The sequence below is a fragment of the Leptosomus discolor genome, chromosome 2 (genome assembly GCF_034619465.1).
Source record: "Leptosomus discolor isolate bLepDis1 chromosome 2, bLepDis1.hap2, whole genome shotgun sequence".
Classification (NCBI taxonomy): domain Eukaryota; kingdom Metazoa; phylum Chordata; class Aves; order Leptosomiformes; family Leptosomidae; genus Leptosomus; species Leptosomus discolor.
Window position 1 is genome coordinate 78,030,193 of NC_141392.1, and position 13,714 is coordinate 78,043,906.

The 13,714-nt window shown below is 43.2% G+C and overlaps 1 protein-coding gene across 1 annotated transcript in view; it reads left to right on the top strand.

Annotated features, from left to right (window-relative positions):
- Positions 1-1,483: 1,483 nt before the first annotated feature.
- The window catches only part of ATG5 (autophagy related 5), an 81,483-nt gene continuing 69,252 nt past the window's right edge, over positions 1,484-13,714 (top strand). Inside the window, exons 1-3 of the mRNA XM_086461332.1 lie at positions 1,484-1,521; positions 2,369-2,537; positions 7,423-7,550. Coding sequence (XP_086317458.1) covers positions 2,430-2,537; positions 7,423-7,550 — 236 coding nt within the window. The 5' untranslated portion in view covers positions 1,484-1,521; positions 2,369-2,429. The remainder of the gene's footprint in view (positions 1,522-2,368; positions 2,538-7,422; positions 7,551-13,714) is intronic.

Consider the following 13,714-nt stretch of genomic DNA (forward strand, 5'->3'; position numbering starts at 1 on the left):
TACATCCCAAATCACAGACGTGCCACAGCTAAACTTCTTGCTTATGGAGCATTAACAAAAAAAGGTGGTGTTTTTTTTCCTAATAGTTTATAATACGGCCTGTGTTCAGCATACTATGTTTTATCAAAAAGAGGTGATCATGACAAGCTTATTTAAACTGGAAAAAATAAAATAAGCTCTTCAGACTTCTCTAATCTTTCAGATGACTGAAAAAATACTAAAATTCCCCAAATCATACGGTTGAATCAGTAACATACAAGTTCTTAAAATGCCAGTCTTTGGGTGAAATCCACAAAAAGTCAGTAATAACTGTAGTTCTTGAATTCCTTAAGTCACCTTCAGCAGTAGTGGCCACTGCATGACATCTGGTGGCTACAAGCCAGCATAGCAAGAACATCGCACTACTGAAATTGCAGTCTGTGCCATCCACATCAGGTAAAAACACATTTTTTCAGTTTCCGCCCAAGTGTTAACTGCCAAAATGTCGTACTACATTTGCCTCAGTTCTACGTCTTGCCACAGGAAGAACCCAGCTTTGACAACTGCTGGTGTGTGACACATACCAGCAAGAAAGCTGTGACACAGACCTTCCTTGGAACGACGGTGTTCCCTCCCACCTGAAAAGTGCTGTCCTTCCTGTTCACTTCTACGGCTGGAGGACATCGGGATGGGGATTTGCAGAGTGACAGAATTGCAGGAGATGTTCTTTAAAACGCAGAGATGGAATTTACTGTGACGTGCAGCCGTTGGGCCGATAAAAACTGATCCAGGATGACGCTTCGGTCTGTAAGGGACGTCCCTGGTGGCGGCGGGCACTCCTTACCCTCCTGCGACCATGGTATAAAATCAGCGTGTGCAAAGCCTACCACATAAGGAGCAGGAAAAGAGAGCAGTCGGGTAAGGCAGAACAGAGGCCTTAAGTGGTCCAGTTGTGCTCCAAATCCTCAGAGCCGCATCTAAACCCGAAAGGGCGCCAAGCCCTCGGCATCAGCCGCCGCTGGCCCCGGCGCGCTGCCAGGAGCGCGGCCTGACGGCTCAGCGACTCCGCCGGCGCCTCAGGAGTGGGGCCAGGCCCGGGCCCGGTTACAGCTCCACCCCAGCGACCCCCCGCCTCCGGCCCTGCCGCTGCAGCGCCAACAGCGCACCCGGGGAGCGCGGCCAAGCCGCCTCCTCGCAGGGGGGGCGGCTGCAGCACCGGCTCCTTCCCGCCGCCCATATCGGTAACCGCTGCAGCCGCCGCGGCGGCAGCTGGGACCTCGCCTCCGCCTCCTTCCCGCCCAGAGTCCCGCAACCCGCCACAACCCTCCCGCTGGCCGCCACTCCCGCCGCCGGCCCTGCTCCGTCACCACCCTCCGCCCCGTTCCCGGCTTCCGGCGCCGGCTGGGGGCGGGGCCGTACCGGAGCCTGCCCGCCTAAGAGCCGGGCGGAAGCGGCGCGGCGGATAGCGCCTGCGCCTGGGGGCGGGGCGGGGGCGGGGCCGTAGTTCAGTTCCTGCCTGGCGCGCCGCACGCCGTAACTGAGGTAACGGCTGTCCCCTCTCCCCCCGCTCGCCCCCGCCCCCCTCGGCCGGGCTGCCTGGGGCGGGCCCGGGCCCGGACTCGGCCCCGGCCCCCGCGGGGTGCCTCTCGTCCCCGGCAGGCTGGGGCGGGGCCGCTGCGGCCCGTCCCCCGGCCTTGCAGTTGCCCGGGGAGAGCACGCCGGGGGCTGCCGCCGTACCGCTTCTCGGTCCGGTCCCGTGAGGCCGGAGCGCTGCCGCGCCGTGCGCTGCTGATTCACTTCGGGCGGCCGCCGGAGAGGCACAGACAGAGCGACCGAGCGACCCCGCGGGGCCTGTCCGAGCCGCTGCTGCGGGCGCGGAGGGCGGCCGCCGCCTCGAGCCTGCTGGCGGGGCGCCCCCGGGTCTCAGCGCGGGGGTGGGCGATGCTGGGGCCCGTCCTGGGGCCTCGCTGACGCCCCGGGGCCGGCCCGAGACCTGCTCGCTTCGTCGTCCCTGCCGCTGCCCGTCCCGCTCTTCTGCGGACACCGTCTCTGCTGGCTGCCCGTGGGTCCGGGGCCGTTCGCCCGCGGTAAAGCCGGGGCCTCAGGGCGTGTGGGAGCTGCGGGGTGTCTGCAGGGCTGTAACGGGAAGGGTCCCTTTGGCTCTGCGGCTGGGGTGTGAGGCAGGCCTAAAAAATGCTCACTTGTCACCCACCGCGTGTTTGTAGTTGGGAAAAGTGTGTGAACTCATCCTGTTCTTTGTACAAACTGATGCACTTAATGTCTCGGTGACAGCATTGATTGTGCTTGAACGAGCATAGTTATGGGAGAACCTTTAACAAGGTGTATTTTACTTGCAGTCATGCTGACTTCTTTCTTTTGGGGGGAACAGGGTTACAGTTCTACCTGAGGAAACAAACTGATCTACATGTGCTTCACGATCCAGTGGAAGAATGACAGATGACAAAGATGTACTTCGAGATGTGTGGTTTGGACGAATACCAACCTGTTTCACTCTGTATCAGGATGAGATAACTGAAAGGGAAGCTGAACCTTACTATGTGAGTATAAGGAACGTAGTTGCAGATAGTCCAATGGCATAGTTATGCGTGTTTCTTTCATTCTTACCATGTGTGCTATTACATGTTGTGAAAAAAACACAATCTTCTTCTTATGGTACCTTCTAAAAGTAAACCATGTGACCATGCTGTGTGGTTTGTCTCTCTTCACAGCAGGTTTGAAACTTTAAGCTTGTTTCGCCTGTGAGAGAAACTTACCACAGATAATTAAGATCTTAAAAATATAATGAAAAAGTTAACAAGTAATTCAGTAAGGGGAGGAGGCACTATGGGTGTTTGTATGTTCTTGGATAATGACCAGAAGATGGGAGAGAACTTTTGCGTTACCTTACTACAGAGATGACTTCAGTCAGAGCTGTATGCGGTCTTAAACACTAAAGATCAGTCACCCATGTAACACAAACTCGTAAGGAGCACTAGCTCCAGTATTTCTGCTCATGGACGACTTCTGTTCGTTTTCTTTATAAACACTAGCAACCATGAGAGATCTAGTTCAGATGTAGGAAAAGCAGCTATAATATTGTAATGCCTTAACAGTACAGTGCCTCAACTGGATTGCTAGCTGATGATAAAATGAGGGTGATGGATGTATTTGAGTTGTAAACTGAAAGTGCCTTCTGTAATCATGTAGTATTTATTTACAGCATACTCAGCAGTTTTCATTCTTCCAGCACCTATTAGACCTTTGATTGATAGAGAATGTTAGCTGATTGAGTGAAGCGTAAATTTGAAATGTAACAAGTACATGGGAGGAAATTCTTGTACTATGAGTTTTTATGTGATTCTGAAATCCCTAAGTCTTGGCATATCCCATTCTACTCTTTGAAAATATTACTGGATAGAATTATTTTTTTCCTGTGTTTAATAGCATCTTTACGTCATAAGTTTCTGATTTACATGTGTATCCAGTGGGTTTTTGAAACATAACGAAGCATTCATGCTTTTCGTTCAGTGCTGATAGTGCTCCTCTTTCTATGTTTTAGTTTCACTACTGGTAAAGGAGCACTTACTTCATGTGGTTGACCTATTGCCAAATGCATCTGAGCTATCTAGAAGTCTCAGACTTTAAATTAGAGACATATATAGATGAGTATATATTGAATCAAAACTACGTGAAAGGTATGAGTTTAAGTGTAGAGACATGCAGTCTTGATCAGTTTAGCATCAGCATGGAAACCCTGAAACCATGTTGTCTTCATGGTGTGGCCGACTTTCTAAGTCAAGGAAATAGTTTTAATCTGATAGGGATTCTTTTATTTACTCTGCTTAAAGTGTGCTCAAAAAAATCTCAAGGCTTCATTCTCTATTTCTGCAAAATCTGGTTATTCAGAGATCACAACTCTAAAATTTTAGCTTCTTCCTTTTTCAAGTCGTGTTGGAGCTGATAATACAGCTTTGCTTCTTGAAGGGACCAAGGATTATAATAGTAAAAGGCAGAAGAGCAGAAGTTTTTAAATCATGGTTTAGTTCTTATGGTTTCAGAGTGCATCTACATTAATGTTTTTGTTCAGATCTGGAGTGCATTTTTGAAGCAAGTCTTCATCCTTTCCACTTGCTGCTCCCCGGGTTTACATCACACAGCAGTCTTAGAGCCCACAAGCTGAATCACTTTCACGTGAAGCTGAAGCAGAAGATGTGCTTAAGCTGCTAGTGGGTATTTAGTGTCTAGGATCAATCTGGAGGCTAAATTGAAGTAAAAAACATCAAAACCCCTGAAACTGAAGTAAAATAGTTTATGTAGTGAACATTCCCAGTCCTCGACATTAGCCATTCAGCTTTTCATGTCTCCTCTTACTGCATCTCGGTACTCGTTAATACAGGGCTGCATGGGAAGGGAATACTGGCATCGTTATGTTAAGAGGGGGGGAAAAAGCTTCTCCTCTGAGGAACTTGCTTTATGAACATGGAGGAAGACACAGACCTGGAGGGTGAGGTGTTTAAAAAAAACAACCCAGAGTCATGGCCATTTATTCCCAGCATCTAGAAGTATTGCTGTAGAGTAACCAATGGCTGAAAGAGTAGCCTCATTGGTTTTCGTGGACTGGTTTAAGAGTGAGTAGCAAAAGTGTGGGAGAGGTGTCATTCTGGTGAACACTGCTTTGCCTAAAAGGAAGGCTTCTTGCCACGTGGCTAAGGTGTTGGAGAAGCTTGTGACTGTCTAATAGTCTAGAAGGTGAACTGCTGTGTAGAATTGCAGTTTTCATATAGAGGCCTCTGTAAAACAATTGACGTGATTCTGCTGTCAGAGAGATTGACTAAAGCCCAGCATATAGTTAACTGCATTAAGGTTTGAGTTTTTTTCCAAATATTTTTTAGTAGCTTTCCTCTGGAAATGCTCAGTAATAGCATTTAAAAAAGACAGGACTCTTGGAGTAGAAATGGTTTGTATCAACTGTTGTCTTTCACTGAGTGTAGACGACTGGTAGAGAAGGGATATTAAAAAGGATAACAAAATGAAAATGTCTTTAAACTATGCTTTTAAAGATCTCACTTAACAGACTTAGTATTCTTGTAAACGTCTAGGATAATTAAAGCTAGAAAAGTGACAGAATTTAATCCTTTCATGTCTCCCACTGTAGCAAGGTAGAAGAGGTAGGAAGACTGAAAAAAGAGTTCAGTAGATGCTCTAAACGCTCAGCATCTCTGAAGAACAGGCAGCCCATGTTAACCTGATTAGCTGTTGGGTTCTGTGCACCAAAGAGGCCCATTGGGAGTGCAGGCCACATTCTGTTAAATTGGGTTTAAATGCTGTTTGGTTATTGTCTGTGATCTTTAATTGTGTTGAAATAGAAACTGTGTTGTTCTTCCACACTACAAACTGAAGTAAAATATTTTACAGAGGAAGTTAGTTATGCAATTTAAAGGGTTATGTCAAACACTGTTGCAATCAATAATGCTTTAATATATTTACCAATTCCTGCATGGCTGTGCCACATGCAGCATGCTGAAAAATGGCTTTTGTAGCTGTCCAAGTGGGTCTCATATCAGAATATACCAGCATTATTTTAACTGTAAATATCACACAGAAATAATATGTAATTATTACCAAAAATATCTGTGTTTGATCGGAATAGCCTGGACTATATTGTTTCAAGAATAGTCAGTGTAGATATGCAGAATTAGGTTAATAAAGGGTAAGACTGTGTCGTCATTCAAGTCATTGAGGTATCAACAATTCTCTCTTGGGTGTGTGCATGACTTCATTGAATTTATTGCAATTGTTTACCTTTTAAAAACTGGAGGTTGTTTAGTTACCTTGCTGAATTAGACTCCTATGAAAGAAAGTAGAAACAATACGATGATGGTACTAAGAGCAACAGGTGGAAAAAGAAAACCATATGGTACATGAAAGATCGAGTGTTAACTGACTTGATGACTGTGATAGTGGTGAGTCTCAATTCCTTGTAGTTATATATAATATATAATCCTAAAATTTAGTTGTTTCACAGATGTATGGAGATTAGTAATCTAATGCAGCATTATCTAAAAGACAAATCCATTCTCTTTCATAAGAATTTACTCTTGATTTATTCTCCATACTTCTTTGTGAATCTTGCATTTATAAATAAATTCTAGTATCAGGGCCAAAATATTATCTAATTTAAAAGTGTGGTCTAATTGTTGGAGAGATTCTGGAAGAATGTTGCAGCAGAGATCAAGGTTTCTGTCAGGCTAAATATGTCCTTACATAGTTTAGGATATCTGTACTGTAGAAATTCACTTAAGGCCTAGTGTTATCCATACACTCTAAAGAAAATATTTTAAGAAACATCACTGGTTATGAGGAGCACTAGAAAACAAATGTTTCTTTTTCTCTAGATATGCAAAATAGATTTTATTTCTATTTATTCCTTTAATGTATTTTATTAATAATTAATTAGAAAGTGAAAATAACTTTATGGGATGCCTTAAGATTAATTTAAAATGTCTGCTCCAAAGCTTAAGTGTTATTTCACAGGGAGGTTAATCTTTTCTTATTGGGATACAGAAAGGCATAGTTTATTAAAGTTTATGGACTGATTCATCTTAAATAAATGTGCTATACAGCCATCAGTCAGTACACAGAGAGATGCAGTCTGCTTAACCACTCTTACTAGGCATAGGACTTTTTTTTTTTTTAAAAAAAAGAAGGGGGTAGGGGTAGGGGTTGCAAATAGGAATAACACTGCATTCTGTTTTGGTTAGTGCATAACATTATGCTTGAGGAAAAAAAGAAAGCTGTAGGAAGGTGTCTTATTTCAACTGATAAAATATTGACAATTTTCTGACTTTAGTAGCTGGGCAAAGGTTAAATAGTGGAAGAATCATAGTAGCCTTGACTAACATGTGGAATTTGCAAAACCAGTGCATAGGAAATGGAAATTGCCGGCTATTCGAAATACAAAATGCACTTGGAAACCCTTAAGCAGCTAGATTTCATTCTTTTTTTTTTTATTTTGTAGGCATTTCCATTTTGAAACAATAGCTGTTACACAGTTCCTTATTATATTCAATAAGAAGTTAGAACATGTTCCTATCTGTTCAGATGATAAAGGTTAAAACCTGCATTCTTTGGCCTGCTTAAATAAAGAAAAGCAGAAGTTGAATTCCACTTTCCTCCCTCCCATCCCATCAAAAGAATCGAGAATTTGTCATTATACTAATTCTTTTGTGTGTTAGTGTATTGGATACTGCTGTTCTGCATCTTCTGAGTAGATAATGTTATAGCCTTTCATTGACCATTAGCAAGTAAATGACATCTTACCTTAAAGGAGGAAAAAAAAATGCTGACTGAATTTTGGTTATGAAAATGCATACTTCTTATAGATTTTAATTAATTTAGTAAATTTTATGTGCACTCAAAGCTTCTATAATTTTTTTCTTTCAGTTGCTTTTGCCAAGGATAAGCTATTTGACACTGGTAACAGACAAAGTGAAGAAGCACTTTCAGAAAGTTATGAGACAAGAGGAAGTTAGTGAAATATGGTTTGAATACGAAGGTACACCACTGAAATGGTGAGTTTATTTAACTTTGTGCCTTTACTCAGCTTATCATGTAAAGAGTTATTGAGTTCAGTGCAGTGTCAGTACTTCTGAACTAATCACTCCATTTAGTTTCAAAGGTGGCAAAAGAGGAGGTGGGTAAGAAAAGCGCGTTGTTTGGGAAAAACAGAAGAAGATTTAATGTTCAACATGTTTTTGATTATTCTGCTTGTACTTACTATGTATATAAGGCAGAGGTTGTGCTGCACCTATTGTGTTTTTTTCTAGTTGTTACTGTAATACAAAATGCCAGTGTTTTTTGCTTTACTGTTTCTTGCAGTAGCATCACCAAATAAATATTTGTTTAGCTTATTCTACCTTCTTAAAGGATGCCTAATAACACAGACAGGAGGTATTATTTCTGGAGTCTGAATACAAATAGGATATATGCCTAAAGAAAATAAAACTTGTGCGTAACCTTCACTTTTCACTGGTTTGATACGTGCTTGCACTGTAAAATGGATAATCTAATACTCATGCACAGGCTCTTGTTGAATTCAATTAGTTCAACTTTATTGAACTAATTGTTGTTGATTCTATTTTTGTTCTGCCATATGGTCTATTAAAAGTATCTTTTCTATTTTCTGAGAGGTTGAGGAATCAGACTAACATTGTTTAGTTTACTTAGTTTTCATAAATACTGTTCATCAGACTTCGTTTTTTTCTATTTATGCCATAAAGAATTTTAAAGAAAATGTTTTGAGCGCTGCAGTTTTTGCTAGCTCTGTGTATATATAGCATCAGCTCTCCAGAAAGTATTTTCAATACTGAAGTAATTTTATATCTTTTTATTTCCTCTCTCGTAAAAGGAAAGAAAACAACCAGTGACTGGTTTAGTTTCTTGAACCTGGATTGTCTTGTAGTTAGCAAGCATCACATCATGGAGTCCCTTTAGACTTGGTGATGCAGTAGTTCTTTTATTTCTTTGAGACCAGCCTAGTGTAAACCTTGAAAATACGTTAACTAGAAAAGCATAAAACCTAGCTTTTTTTCACTTTTTTGAAACTGGCTGGCAAAACCAGCATTAGGCATCTGTTTAAATTTTCTGGAATTTAACAATAATTGGTTTCTTGGTGTGCCACAGTGACCTTGAGTCATAGATACTGCCTAATTAAACAGCAAGGTACCAAGTTTGTCCCAGTGTGTTCATGATCTTAGGTAGATAATCATAGAATCATTAGGTTGGAAAAGATCTCCAAGATCATCAAGTCCAACCGTTGACCTAACACCACCGTGTCCCCTAAACCATGTCCTGAAGCGCTATATCAACACGTTTTTTTGAACACCTCCAGGGATGGTGACTCCACCACTTCCCTGGGCAGCCTGTTCCAATGTCTGACCACTCTTTCAGTAAAGAAATTTTTCCTAATGTCCAATCTAAACTTTCCCTGGTGAAACCTGAGACCATTTCCTCTCGTCCTATCACTTGTTACTTGGGAGACCGACCCCCACCTCAATGTAGCCACCTTTCAGGTAGTTGTAGAGAGCATTAAGTCTCGCTGCAGCCTCCTCTTCTCCAGGCTAAACAACCCCAGTTCCCTCAGCTGCTCCTCACAAGACCTTTTCTCCAGACCCTTCACCAGCTTTGTTGCCCTTCTCTGGACACGCTCCAGCACCTCAATGTCCTTCTTGTAGTGAGGGGCCCAAAACTGCACGCAGGATTTGAGGTGCTGCCTCACTAGTGCCAAGTACAGAGGCACGATCACCTCCCTACTCCTGCTGACAACACTATTTCTGATACAGGCCAGGATGCTGTTGGCCTTCTTGGCCACCTGGGCACACTGCTGGCTAATGTTCAGCCAGCTGTCGACCAGCACCCCCAGGTCCTTTCCTGACTGGCAGCTTTCCATGGGAGGAACCTTTCTAAGTTTTCCTTGAAGTTGTATCAAGAAAGGCAAGAGAGGCTTTTTACTTCAACAAAAAATAGATCTGTGTTTTCTGTAAGTTTTTAGATATTGTGATGCTTAAACAAGAATTATAAAAAAAATTAAAATTGCAGAACATATGTATAGAGTAAAAATATAAATTATAATTCTAAAATTAGGTGAAGAGTTAGTAATCTTACTGAACATTGAAATTAAAATGATCAGTGTAATTATGATCTGCTAATTAAGTTCTGATCTTTCAGAAAATCTAAGCATATTCTACCAGGAACAGCTCCAGTGATTTCAGTGGAATTGCTTTTCTAAGGAAAATGCTATCTGCAGACCATTATTTTAGGAGAATGGTAATCCCCTAAATAGCTGAAGCTTGTTCTGGGGAAGACCCAATATTGGAACTGAGGATTAGATTGAGCTAGTAGTTTGTAGAGAAAGAACAGTGAGCATTAATGCCTAATCTTTTGAAGTATAATTTCTGCATTCAGAATCAAATAGAATAATTGCTAAAAATGTTGCTTATTCTAAGTATTTACTTTGCACTGTGAGGTCATGTTGCTTACAGTCTGTGCGGTTTCATACCTGGTTGGGATGTATATCCCTTTTCAGCTGCAGCTCTTCTGTTTTCCGGTGAGGTTTTGGAGGAATTCTGAAACGTGGTTTCAACTTCATGGTGTACAGCACTCGGGCCAGGCTCCTGAAGGAGAATGAAGCTCTCTAGGTTTGGAGTTACAGAGGCCTGGGGCCTCCCACTGAGGTTGTTGGGGCAGGGGAAGATGGTCTTCTTGCCTACAGGAGGCGTGTACTGGGGAGGTGTGTGTGTCACCAATTAAGGTGCTGCAGAAAGAGGTCATCAGACTGTGCAGCATCAGAGACTACAAAAGGAAACGGATCAAATCTTCTCAGAGATGTGGCAGGTCCAGGAGCCTTAACGTACAACTGCATTGAAGGAGATGCAGGCAGAGTCTGTGATTATTGGATTGGAAAATAGTTTCCTAAGATATAGAAGGGCTGGAAGCCTGTGACTTCTGGCAACAGTAGGAAGGCTGCTTCTCCACCTGCACTTCTGTACCTACAGGATAAGTTCAGTGCTCTGCCTGCACGTGAGGGACTGAAAGCTCTGTCCAGTGATGCATCTGAGGTGTCTGAGCTTGTACTGTGCAGAGGCACCAGGAGGAAGTGGCAAGTGAAGTCGAAGGTCTGTATTCCACTCACTCTCCTTTATCAGTCTCTCCAGGATCTAGAACTCTGCCATTTCATGGTCACTAACTACGGCCAAAGCTGCCACTCATTATCACATCCAGAACTACTTTTGTCTTGTTAGTAAGTAACAGATTCAGCTGCGGGTCAGCTCTGGTCCATCCAATGCCTGTATCAAGAAATCTTGACTACTTGTATCCCACCATGTTGTTTTTCCAGCAGATGTCAGAGATTAACAAGAACCAGAATCTGTGATGCAGAAACTTCTTGAGTTGTTTAAAGACTGCATGATCTGTGACAAACTGACTGCGATGTTGCCCTTACTAGCCTCTCCTCTAGTCCTGAACCACAAGATCTCAACCAACCTGTGGTCTATCCCATTAAGTTTTATATCTAAGCTGCTCCCTCACATGGAAGACAACCCTCTTCCCTCATCTGCCCTGCCTGTCTTTCCTGAGCAGCTCGCATCTATCCATCCACAACAGCATTCCAGCTGTGCGAGCTGTCTCACCGTATATCTGGTAGCCCAGCACTGTCACAGTTATGTTACTGCATGTGGAGCTGTAGTTTCTGCTGCTTGTTTACCAAGCTGTGTGCATTTATGTACTTATGCTTGTGGTAGACTCTCTTCTACCCTCTCTTACCATTGAGATCTCCCTTGTAGCTGTTCACCTTTCACCATTTGCTTTCCACCCATGTCCATTAATTTCTACTTGTCTGCGGGTTGTTACTCACACCGCTGTTGTTTATGGTCTAAAGCTGTCCTCACCAGGCTGGCCAACCTGAAGGCAAAGATACTTTTGTCTCACTTAAGTGGATTTCATCTCTCCTTAGCAGTCCTTTATCCCCAGCGAGTGTCCTGTGGATGAAAAAGCCAAGTCCTTGTGAAGGTGGAGGTGCCATCTTGCCCCTGGAGCTGTATAGTCGCTCTTGATATACTCAAGTGTTCCCTTGCAGCGCTTATGATTTGTGCCCATGTGGTTGCAAGGGCTAATAACCCAAGCACAAGACAAAACTTGCCAGTCTGTCTGCAGCTTCTTAACAAGCAGCAAACCTCCGCAGGTAGCAAGTGAGACTGGCGGGTGGGGGAGGGCTCTGTCCCCTGTAGGATGAAGTCTCCTACTGCTATGACTGCTGTTTCTTGGTGTGGAGGTGCTGCTCAGGTTGCTCTGATGCTTCCTTAGAACTTCCAGCCCCTTTTCTGCCATTGAGGCAATGACTGCAGGTGGAGAAGGAGCCTGCCTTCTCTTGCCAGAGGCCACAAGGCTCCAGTCTTCCCCATCTTGTGAGTTTCCATTTGCCACTCCAATGACTGCAGACCCTCTTTCTGTGCAGCTGGGAGTTCAGGCTCTAATCTCTTCAAGGTCTCCGTGTAGATGCCGTCAATCTCTTATCTTCCCTGATGCTGTGCAGCCCACTGACCTGCAGCTCCTTAACTTGGTGACAGAACTCCTCCACTAACACACACCTTCTCTAGGCAAAGACATTTCCTCTGCTTGCCCCAGGCCTCCGGGGAGGTCCCAAGCTCTCCTGGCAGCTGGAGACCTGGAAAGCTGCATCCTCTCTCATGAGCTCTGCGTGAGTGGAGGCCTTTGATGTGCCAGGGGTGGTTTCTTCAGCAGATGCTAGGGGAGCAATACTCTATAGCTTGTCACCATCCTGTTTGAGCACTTGCACATGGCCTTCAGCAGTTTCTGTCCCCATTCTGTGGGTTGTGCTCTAGCCCTGGTAGATAGATAGCTATCTCTCTAGTGCCAACTGGATGGATGATTGACTCTTCCTAATCAGGAATCAGTGGAAGACAAAAGGTCAAAGCAGCATTTCATCAGGCTGACATATTATTTGAAAATGCTAGCATTTGTTCAAAAGATCTAAGAAAAATTTTTCTTACTGAGTACTGAAGGAAAAGGTGAGACTATTTTCCATTACAGCCAAAATTGCTCTCAATGAGACATTTGTTTATTGAAATACCTAAACACCAGATTTTGGCTACTTGATACACTTAGTACCACAGAGAGTTCTGGAACATAGGACTTTTTTATCCTGGATTTATCAGTTCATGCGACACGTCTTTCTGAATTATAGTAAATTATTCTGGTGTGAAAGTAACCTACCAACTCATGCTGTCACTTTCTGTCCTGGGTTCAGAAAGAGATGGTTAGAAATTAATTACTGTCCATCTATCACTTTCAAAAGGATTTTAAGTACTTAACATGGTGTTTTCCAGAACTACTCTCGTGCTCTGAAACCACCTTTTGTGTAATAATAAAAGCAGTAATAAATTGACAGAGGCTGGAAGTCAAGGTGCTGTTACACTTCCATAGATTGAAGACTTTCCAGAATCAACCATTATTCTAGCAATTTACAAAAAAAGAGATTTGTGGTCTCTTAAGACATTTTCTTCTTGATATTTTTCCTGTTATTTCCTTTGAGAAAGTTCTGCACATGTCCTCGGCTCCCACTCTAGTTAAGACCAGTTTGATTTCAACAATCCATTAGTGTTTTTTCAAAATGATACCTTTGTGGGTTGGATGTTTCCCTCAGCTGTCGTTCTGTTTGGGTTTTTTTCTTTTCTTTTTGGCAGGGGCAAATCTTTAAAGGTTCTCTTAGGTTTTTAACTTCTTGGGCTTTTTTAAAATTCTCGTGGTTACTGTGGTTCTAGAGAGCATGTGTGTATTTCTTTAATTGCAATGCATATTTTTCAAGGAGTTCAGAAACAGCACTGCAGCAGTACCACTGGAAGCAAGATCTTTAATGAAGGAATATGGGCTCATAACACAAGGTAGATGCACACTTAAGAATGGAGTAAGGGGATGTTAGGTTTTTTAATTCCATGTACAGATTGACAAGTCCTCCTTTCTTAACTTCTCTCTTTGTGCCTCCCTTAATTCTCCATCCTGGTTAAGAATCCAGGTTTTATTATGAGGGAAGTATAAAGAGTGGCTTTAGTATCGTTATATGGAGTGCTGTTGTTTCCAGACTCTTAAAGCATGTGTGTAACTGTCTCAAAAATAAGCGAAACACAGCATTATGTACAGACATTACTTAAGACTTCCATTG